The sequence below is a fragment of the Numida meleagris genome, chromosome 19, assembly GCF_002078875.1.
Source record: "Numida meleagris isolate 19003 breed g44 Domestic line chromosome 19, NumMel1.0, whole genome shotgun sequence".
Lineage (NCBI taxonomy): Eukaryota > Metazoa > Chordata > Aves > Galliformes > Numididae > Numida > Numida meleagris.
Genome location: NC_034427.1, coordinates 5,149,932 through 5,160,785, shown reverse-complemented (window position 1 = coordinate 5,160,785; position 10,854 = coordinate 5,149,932). Strand labels below are relative to the sequence as shown.

The following is a 10,854-nucleotide window of genomic DNA, read 5'->3' as shown; positions in this document are numbered from 1 at the left end:
AGTTGCCTTGTGTCATCTTGGGGTATTTTATTGTAAAAGGGAATGGCAGTGTATACTTAACTCCACGCTAAAACACGGCTGAAACTAAGCATAACTGCCAGGGAATTACATTGGAAGAGGTGTTGCTTTCTACCACAGAACTACATTTTTACTTGTATGGTAACTGAGCAATGTCAAGGAACAGGATGTGACACATTCAGGAAACTCTCATGGAAGATGCAGTTCATTCTAAAGAAATACTCTCCATGCAGCAAATAGCAAATCAAAGTGTCCAGTCACACCCACATGGTGACTGCAGCACCTGAACAGTCAATTAACATTTTAATCATTATATGTAATTCTTTGCCCTAGAGAGTAACTGCCTCAATCCTTAACACTTCTCAACAGAGCTGGGAGAGTTCCAGTAGTTAGTCCATTTTATTCAAATGAGTTTACAGTGCAAATACCATAGTGCCAATAATCATCATTTCATATACACTTTTATAAGCATATTAGACAAGTGAAAATTAATTAGAAGCTCTGTTTTTCCACCGTAATCATGAAGTTGTTTAAGCTAGTTATACACTTACTGCTTAATATTTGGCAAAGATACTACGAAAGAGGTTATCAGAGAAATTGCCTCTTAGAAAGGGCAAGCTTGTGCTTAAAAGGAATTAGAATTAACAGCTTTTCAACCTCAAAGTCTGTTGTTTTGGTGGGGAGCAAGGGGTTTTGCCACAACATAGGCAGGTAAGTGTCATGTAAATAAACTGCTTTAAATAAACTTTTGTAGTGGAATGTAGAAATTTAACAGTGTGGCTTACACTTCAAGGAAGTGAAGCGTTAGCAGCAGTGCATTATGCTCAACATAATTTGTTCTTTAAAATATATTACTTCACACTTAGATAGATCTTGTTTAATACTAAGGTTGGGGCTACTGGACATAAATTTTCTTTTGTGCTTTAACAGCAACAGCAGTAGTGAGTTTCATAAATGCAGTAATAAGAAAACCATCACTTAAGGTTAAAATAGAAAAGTGACTGAGAATTTTGATCCTGCAGCAAGCATTGTGCAATACTTAACTGTGCATCTACCTGCATGTTAATATTGACGTAAGAAAAGACAGTATTTGCCTTAATAACTAAAGCAATACATAAACATTTTGGCTTTAAGCAAAGAATTCCCCACTTCTGTAAGCTCAGACAGATGCAGCTGTTTAACTGAAGTCCCTGTTAGTAAGGACAAGGGGAGCCACTAGGGTCCAAAAGTAGAGAAGGAGACAAACCCAGCTGGAGGTTATCTTCACCCACACGGCTGGCCACTTACTTGTCATTGTTTTAAAATCTGCATCAGGGCTAAAAAGGAAAGAAAGAAGTTATCAGATAATAGAAGATGCTTTCCGCTATTCCTTCTACCTCTGAATTTCAAACTGATGTGAGAGAATTCCTGGACACTCCAATACCAGGGCCTCTGTGGGAGCCTGGTGGGACAACCAGCAGTTTACCATGGCTCCTTGGGCCTTTTGCTCTCTATTCCATTTTCAAACTAGACCTGCTTGCATACACTGATGTGCTGCTCTTAAAAGAAGTCTTCTAGAGAGCTGTGCAATAGATTCCTGCTAGCTGCCGCTCCACAAGCATATTTGTTAATTTACACAATGTTGCAGTTGTGGGAAAAGCTATTGTAAGCTGCAGAAGCTGAGGATATGTCCAAGCACTCCCAGCAGATTTAGGGAAACATCTCTTTACACAACATGCCCCTGCACGGCTTTCCCAGGCTGACAGAGCCAGTAGGTTTGGCTTAAGGCTGGCCTCTGACAAACTTCCCAGGAGACCACTTATCTTATACATATCCTTCCCACTGCTTGCATTGCAGAGTTTGGTAAGCACACTTAACACCCCTGCAGAAGAGGTGCTCCACCAGGACTGTACTGATTTTGTCTTTTTGTGCAGGTTTTTTTTTTTTTAAAACACCCTTAATTCAGCAACTCAAAAAATGACAAGCCACAGCTCTAATAGAACTGGCTTAGGGACAGCATCTTCAACATCCTGTCAGGGGCAGCCTGAGCAGGAGCTTCCCATCCCCCTAGAAATGCTGGCTAGGGCATGCAACCTGTCAATTTCAGTCCTGCTCTTACCTGTACCAGTTTGTGAGTGTCATCATGATGTAAAGAGAGGCAAGACAGAGCATGAAGTGAAAGAAGGCATAGTTGTACTGAACACCATCTTTCTCATTATCCATGACACGGCGCACTTCTCCTTCCTCTGCTGCCCCGCTGCCTGCTCCCCCAGTCTCCTCCAGAATGGCACTGTCACTCGCAGACAGCGTCAGCTTGTTCACTTGGCTGTTACTTGAAGAGCGAATGCTGCGGTGTAACCCAAAGAAAAACATGGTTAAGAACTCCCTTAACGAGTAGCTATGTTTGCTAATAAAACAAGAAGTGGATCACAATGAAAGCCAGGACTAGCAAATAACATTTTTAAAGTCCATCTGAAAACCATAGAATTAGCTAGGTTGGAAAAGACCTACAAGATCATCCAGTCCAAAATCACAAGGAAGCTTCTTACATCTGTTTGCATCTGAGCTTTTGTTAACACAAAAAACCCAGCAGTTCTAGTCCAGGCCTCGTACTACGTTTTGTTGTTACTGGAGTTGGGCTAATAAAGCTTACGGTCATCCACAAAACAGAATGCAGTTTTTATTGGTTGTATTTGGCTTGGGCCTGAGACCACAGCTGGATGTGAACAAATGCAGGTGCATTTATTTTTACTGGAGCCAGACACAAATGAAAAAGGCAGACAAAACCCAGTTGTTTACTACTTGATAATATTCCTACCTGGAATACAGGAGGCAAAAGACAAATATAACCAATCCAACAATACTCTGGGCATCCCACCACTGCAGGGACTTGGGCGGAGCTGGAGTAGCAGGTAGGACAGTGGTATTTGCTGGAGCAATTGTGGGTGCAGCTATCTGGGTAATGATGTTCAGCAAACTTGGGTTACAGTTTCGTTCTGAAAGGAATTTTGAAACAGATTAAGGCTGGATGGGCTTCCAACAGCTTCAGTTAAGACAGAGGTTTATAATTTATCATTCCCTTTAACTGCTGATCTCCGATTCCCTACAGGTAATAGCAGCATGCAATGTTTTCCCTTCTTGTGAGTTAGGCAATGTTTTATTATTTAAATAAATCAGAATATCCTGACACTATTTCCTTTCTCCTCACAAATACCCCAGTTTAGTTCTAGAAAGAGACAAACTGACAGTTTCAGTCAAGTTAGCTTTACTTTTTCACTAGATTTCATCTAGACAGAAGATCAGCAGTCCTCATGCAGTGATCTGTACTGAGTCACACCAACAATTTCACACCAATATATGTTACCCAGAACAAATCTGTTGCTTACCAGGCTCATTGGACATGGCTGACCAGGTGAGATACATGGTGTACAGAGTAATAATAGAGGACTGGAGGAGGCCAGATCGAGGCTGATATTCCTGTTGAAAGACAAGCCAACGTGAAAAGGGCAGCACCTCCCTACAGTTAAATTAATGCCAATTGAATTTCAGTTTTTAGAAATGCATTGGGCTTCATACTGTTTAAAAACAGGAGTAATAAAATTTAGAGGAATATAATTTACACAACAAGCAACTCAAACACAGAAGGACTAAGGAAACCCAACCCAGTTCTTCTGCACTCAAGATTCAGTTACAGATTCTTCCTGAGTTGATCCCAATTTGCTTAACAGTTTTGTAGATATCAATCTAGTATGTAATTCGGAGCAATACCATTCAGAATCAAGTAACATGTAAGCTTCCTATGGATATTAAACACTCTTACCCATGATTATGAAGCCAGAGCATTACAGTAATGAATTCCCATTCTATATTACTTTTTCCCTTAAGGGCTTCTTTGTTCTGCCAGAACCTTCACCACCAAAGCCATGCCAGCAGTGACGCCCATGGAAACTTAACTTCAAAACAATGTCAGCAAAAAAAAAAAAAAAGCCTATCTTCAGGAAATGCATCACTACATCACTGGTCTCAAAGCAATTTTTTTTTTTTAGTTATTATTATTTATTCCTTAAATATCCCCAGTTTTTTTTTTTTTTTTTTTAGTTATTATTATTTATTCCTTAAATATCCCCAGCTAGCATAGTTATGATACCGAAGTATTACAATTTTTCTGTCTGGCTGCATTGGTATGACACTCTTCTTAGTTTCCTGCTTTGTATGTCAGAATAAAACAGCAAAGAAAAACAGTACCTGAACTTTTGGAATGATGGAAACAACAGATACAGCAAAACACAGGATCATATTAAAGCTTATGAAGAATTTGTTTTCAGTGCAGTCCTCGGGTGTTGTGTAGAATACATAAAAAAGCACAACAAAAACCACTGACAAGCCATAGAACAAGCTTGTACAGGACAGCAGAGCTGCAGAGGGGAAAAATAACTATTAGAATAAGGACATAAAAATTTAACAGTACATATAAGGTGATTTAAAGGTCAGCTATCAGTATAAAGGGACCATTCCCCTTCCTTACTTCTTAGTCTGGTTAAGAAAGCTAGACTAGCAGAAAGCATTTTTATTAGATGTGAACAACATGGCCAGATGTCTCCTTTGGTTCACCAGGCAGCGCGGCTCAGAGGAAAACCAACGCTTCCATCAGGGGAACAAGACCTGCCTTCTGGCTGCAGTTCAGCTGCTTTTACTGTGCTGTCAAGCCAGAGCAGCAAAAAGGAGAGCACTTTCTGCACACTTCTAATGGGCTGAAGGCCACCATTTACATTTTCGTTCTGATACATTCTTTATATGAAGCTAGAAAATGCCGTTGCAGCATTTACAGCTATGAACCACAACTATTAGCACTCTGATTTCAGTAGAGAAGCTATGGACACGTGCCATGGCACACTGTTGTAGGGCAGCCACTGTCACTGACATAATCGACTTTCTGAGGGTGTCAGTCGAGGAGGTGACAAAACCAACTCAGAACTGAAGAGAACCAGGCCACTAGCTCTGCACTCACACTGCAGATTGGACAAGTTAAGCATTGTTTATTATGACTGTCAGACCTGCTAGTCACAAGTCTAAAATAATCTGCATTTTATTTAATGAGAAAAAGGCAACTCCAGTTATTAATTCCAAATGCGTATGGTAGTGACTCATGAAGACTGTATAGTATAACAGTAGGATATGTTTGCAAACTAGTACATGATATTCTGCAGACTCCCAGCCAGCCAAAACAAATCCCCGCCAGTTCGGAATTCCTACCTGCATACCAACATTTAGAATTTCCCTCCTCCATTCTCCCAACCCAGCTCTCATTCCAGGAGTGAGCAAAGTCCACAAGAAACACCAACTGGATAACAATGAAGCAGAAGGCTCCACAAACACCAATAGCAAACCAGGCTAGAAAAGGAATTAACAAAAACAAGCTTAATTTTCATCATTTACACATTAATCCAGGAAAAAGGATAAAAGCTACTTCTACTGCAGACAATTAACAAAACAACCCAGAACTATATATAGAACTGTTAGTCACTTTGGCCTCTGTCCTGCAGAAGCATGCAAGGAGACTGCTATTCTAAGCATGACTACAGTAGGCACGATGAGCTTAGAAATGTTTAGCTCAAGGTGTTTTCACAATGAATTCAAGATCTAACACAAGACATCTTTGTGTACACTGTAACGCCACGTTTATCTGAGGCTCAACAACCCTCTTGAGGTTCCTGAAAAGCAGCCAGACAGTCAAAATATCTTGCAGAGATTTTTCAGAGACTCTAGGGCATTATTTGCATTCATCACAGTCAGCATTCTGAGATACCTCTAATGAAAACAGTGCCAGAATTCTCTTCCCAGTACCTGACATAACAGAGTCTCAAATTAGTAATACACAGCACCTATGTACTTGAAGGAAATTGCTTACTGCCATTAATTCAGTTAGTCACCATAACATTCTTAAGAAGTAGGACAGAATCTGTGTTGTCTACAAGGTAACTTCCACTATCACAACTATAGCCCAGTAAGTCTGTGATAACATTTGGGTTTACTAAACAGAATTTTATAATTCTGAATTAACCATACCTCTTGTGAAAGGCCCTTCGGGAATGTAAAAGGCTCCAACCATGATGCCCACAATGGCAGCTATTTTGAAGAACCAGAACCTTTAGAAGAAAGTTGAAACCATGGGTATTAGTCTGCATACAACATTCAAGTTTTACAAGATCTGCAAGCAACCTACCATGCACAGATGAATGCCTAAGAAATAAAGCAAAAAGTTTTGTTTGGTGAAATTAAAAGTAAAGAAGCTCACTAAATTGGGGAAGAACGGGTAAATGCAGTGTTGCACCTAGGGCAACAGAATGGGCTGGGGGCCCACAGACTAAAGGGTGCTGGAATAGGAGCTCCTGCTTCAACAAACAGACATGAGTCAGTAGCACATCATCACAGGGAGGAAGGCTAATTCTTCACTGTTCAGTCTGAAGAAGGGAAAAGTGAGATCTAACTGTTGTGTTCAGCTGTCTAAAGAAAGGTGTTAAGGCTTTACACAGCACACAGACTCTTCTGACTGAGTCAGACTGGCCTAGAGAACAACCCAACGGATGTCACAAACAGCACAAGGAAGGGGATATAAAATAAATGGTATCTAGCATCTCTGCTGAAACACAGAGGTGATCAGAGCACCTCCTTTTTGTGTTAGCAGTGATGTTTAGCTTCCCATTACATTGATTATGTTACACAAACAGGAAGCCTTTTAGAAGACTTAAGTATTACTCTTAATTCAGTTCAAAAGAAACTTCAGACCATCAACATATACTCAAGTAATTTCTTTGCTGAACACGATAGCAAACCTGAGAAGAGAAACAGAAAAAAGAAGTTAGAAGACCAGCTGGCCAGCTTACAAACATACCCATTGTGCACTGCAGCTCTTGGATCATTACTTGTTTTCACTGCTATCATGAGCAGAGAGAAGGCAAAGAAAAACACTGCCATGGCAAAGCTGATTCGGTAGACGGCTCTGTATCCAACAAACACATCACAGCTGACAAAGCCATTCAGATGTGGTATCCGAGTATGAAGCCCATCATCACAAAATCCAGGTACCTGAGTAAGTGAGTAAAGACAAATTTAGCTGTGAACTCACTTCTGTATTTGCAATTACATTATTTATGCCCTCTAACAGCTACAGTTCTCAGTCAGCTCTCTTCTGGGAAATCTGTTAACAAAAGACCTTTCACTCAGCCAGCCTGCACAGACCTTATGGCCATTTTTTTTTCCCTCCAGGTCATTACCACAAGCATTCACAGCACTGAGGAAGATTAAGATAGAAAGTTGCAGATGTTAGTGGTAATAACTGGGAAGCGTCAGGCCTGGCTGAGTTTCAGTTTCAAAAACCAGGGGACTCTCCCACCTCAGGAAGCACATTTGGCTGTTGTGCCTCCCCCATTCCAAGTAAAAACAATCAACAGCTGCTGGCACAAGCTATGCATTTGCGAACAGTAAACAGAAGATTTTCTCCTCCGTACCTTTTTCAGCTGCTCTTCCATCCCCGGTGCCAGCATAATGCAGGCAACAGCCGTGCTAAGGAGGAGGAGGAGGGCATAGATGAGGCGCGTCACGGTGGAGTTCTTGCTGTTGGGACAGCATCGGCACAGCAGGCAGGAGGCACCGCCGCACAGGCAGGGAATCTGAAAAAACACAAACAACGAGAGCGCTGCCTGGGGGCTGGCGTCTGCTGAGCAACGACACCGGGACGGGCACGGCCCAGCTGCAGACTTTGGGCTGCTCAGAGACAGCTCCACTCGTGGTGGGGTCACGCTCAGTCCGCGGTTCTGAGCGACCCCGTGTTTGGCACCTCCCCACACGACACGACCCCGGCTCCGGGCTCCCTCTGCCCCGCAGCCCTGCGGGTTCGCTACCCTCTGGCGCCCGTTCCACCCCAGGGCGCAAAAACCGGGCGGCGGTCCCTGACAAAGCGAGACCTCCGCCCACCAGACCCGCCCCGCAAACCGTCTTCACCTCAAGGCCCCCGCCGCCATTCCGGGCAGTTGAGGGGAGGAAAACTGATCGGAAGGGACCGGAGGGGAGCAGCCCCGCCGCGACTCACCCAGCTGGCCAAGGAGCAGACTCCCAGCACCGCCCCCATGGCGCCGCCGCGACCACCGGGCCCCACTGGCCACTTCCTGCTTCCGCCCTCTGCCCGGGGCGTCAGGTGACCGCCCTCTGCGTCTTCGCCGCCGCTCATTGGCTACGCCCGCCATGCCGCCCGCCAATACGAAGGCGGGATAGAGCCGCGCGGGGGCGGAAGGATCGGAAAGGCCAGCCAAGGGCGAGGGGAGGGAGTGTCGGTGTATTTGAACTGCTCGTTCTTGAGAGGTTATAAGGAGAAGGGCGCTGATTGGTCGAAAAGTCCAGGGAGCGGGTAGTTCTATTAGCAGAATAACCAATGGGATAGGCTAATCGCCATGAGGACGGTGATTGGCATATCTCTTAGCCATTCGGTACCTCTCTCTCCCTGAGGCTCCAGGGGGCGCTCTGGCTCGCCGTGGTTGCCATAGCAGCCGTCATGGCGGTAGGCCTGCCGCTGGGCCGCCCTTCCCCGCGCTGGGGTGAGCGTGTGTGGTGTGTGTGCGGCCACGCGCTGGCAGCACGCCGCCGTGAGGGCGCGTTATGGCCGCTGTTCCCCGAGGCTCGGGCAGAAACAGCCGGGTGTGGGGGCAAACCACGTGGCAAGAGAGGTGGCTGTGAGGACATCACCGCAGGAAGGTGACACAAGTTTACACTCAAGCTTAGGAAAGCGCTCGGGAACTGCTTAATTAGCATCGGTGTTGCAAAATGCCAGAGGTCAGGGTTGCGACTGAGCGGCTGGAGCTGGAGGATATATGTAATTCCAGCTGTTGCTCATCACTTCCTGCTGCGTCACACCTTTCTTTCCAGCGCACAGTCCTGCTCAGAAAAACCTGCTTCCATCACGGTGACAAGCAGCTAGGATGACAGCTTTATTACTGCCTGAAATTGCCAAGACAGAAAGCAGCCAGGAAAACTGACACTTATTTTCCACAGCGGCTTTAACACTTAGAGCGTATGAATATTATGTTAACAGTATCATCCCTCTTCTAATCAGCCTCATTCATGAAGACGTGCAGGCTTCTTTCAGAAAGAGATCACACCATAAATTGTTGAAACTGCTCCCTTCAGATCATGTGTAAGCCTGTGCCTTATTATTAACATTTCTTCCACTCGTGGGTGCGCCAGATGGATGTGTAAGAATGCTTTTATAACATCTCCGATATTTCACTGTTTATGCACATGAATGTATGCATAATAAAGGCAGAGTCCAACATTCTGCATTCCCTCCCCAGTAATCTTGGATAGATCACTTCATCAGCATATTACTAACACAGCGATGAAGCTTGGCTAAGTCCTGAGGCTTATACTGTTTTCTTCGCAGGAAATATCTGTCCAGCAGTTTTGTTAATTGCCGTGAGATCTTCTACTGGTTTATGCGAAGAAAAGACAAAGAATACAGATTTAAGGCTTTTTCCTTCTGCTGCCGGTATAATGATTTCCAAGCGCTCATTTTGCCTCCCAACATAAAACCCCTCTGATTCTGTGTAACATCATCTCAAAGCACGCACTTTTAACAGGAGATAAGGATGAAGTCAGCCTGGCTGCTGTCAGCTATGGGAACGAGACAGGATGTGGCAGGAGGTTATCCTCGTTTTACAAAAATACCCTGCTCTGCTATATTAATCAGTTCTGACAGCAGAATAAATGATGTATTCCTTACATATGTTACATCCCATTAACACCAATGTTTGTTGTTTGAAGTACCTAGAATTTTTTACCTCAAGATTGGGTAGTATTTAAAAGTAATGTGTCAGATAGAGTCATTGGAAAGTAGCTCTCTGCAGTTCTTGTGCAACTGAGCTAATAAGAGAATGTCACTCAAGCTTGTGTGTTAGTGCTATTCTTGTTAATCTCAAGGGTCTCCCTTTCATGATAACAAAAATGCCGAACTTTCTCTGGTGCTCCTTGGAGTATTCAAGGGTTCCTGCTCTGCATGAGATGTGTTTTGGCAGGCAACAGATCCAGGTTATAATGAAATGATCCTTTGATTGTCCAGAATCTTTCAGGCACGTGTTTAACTAAGGGAAATGAAATTAGAATGTCTGGGTCAAATCATCAGTAAGATTTTAAAAGATATGTATGTCATCTGTGTTTCTGCAGTAGTGCTGCTTTGACCTGTACAGAGGTTTAAATGTCTTCCTGCACGCTGGCCTGTTTAAATTCAGAATTTTGAGATATTGGTGTCAGCTTTCTAATAAAACCTTCCTCATTACTGGACTTCTGTGAAGTGTTTAGCTTTAAATGGTGTTTTTAACTGTGCTTTGATTGATCTCCAGAGCACAAAGGGTTCCAGAATTTTCTTCAGGGAGAACTGTTTTTGCAGCTCTTGAATTCAGGCATTGGGTTGAGCTATATTCCACTATATTCCACAATACAGACCTTAAACTGCAGTTTCAAAGTAGCCATCGAAGTCCCCTATCTCTGAGGAAGTTAGTGATTAGATAACGGTGCAGCGCTGCTACGGCTGAAACCACTCATGGGTTAAGTTAGTCTTTACATGGATAGAGTTAATAGTTTCTACAAAGTCATTACATTCCAGCAGGGTAGGAAGTGCTCCCAATTATAAATATCATTAAGTTTATGGAGCTCCTAGACCACTTTCGATGGGGCATGTTCTTACCATATGCCGTAGATGCAGGTGCACATTCATCGCTAACACACAAAGGCCATCAAGTGTTACTTGCTGCAGTTGCCACTGCAGTGGGAGACCAGCAATGTCAACCTAGTCCACACTCTTGAGTTTTC

The 10,854-nt window shown here is 43.6% G+C and overlaps 1 protein-coding gene and 1 long non-coding RNA gene across 2 annotated transcripts; one reads left to right on the top strand and one right to left on the bottom strand.

Moving 5' to 3' along the window:
* On the bottom strand, positions 399–8,234 carry SERINC3 (serine incorporator 3). The gene is made up of 10 exons (XM_021416503.1): positions 8,087–8,234; positions 7,506–7,667; positions 6,890–7,083; positions 6,064–6,143; positions 5,251–5,388; positions 4,243–4,412; positions 3,384–3,474; positions 2,816–2,993; positions 2,117–2,344; positions 399–1,334 (listed from the first exon to the last, which is right to left on the bottom strand). Exons 1-10 carry the CDS (start codon positions 8,222–8,224, stop codon positions 1,196–1,198), a joined length of 1,518 nt encoding a protein of 505 aa, XP_021272178.1. The 5' UTR covers positions 8,225–8,234; the 3' UTR covers positions 399–1,195.
* Positions 8,376–10,330, top strand: LOC110408091. Its single transcript, XR_002444152.1, has 2 exons — positions 8,376–9,184; positions 9,431–10,330. It is a non-coding gene; the product is annotated as an uncharacterized LOC110408091 (long non-coding RNA).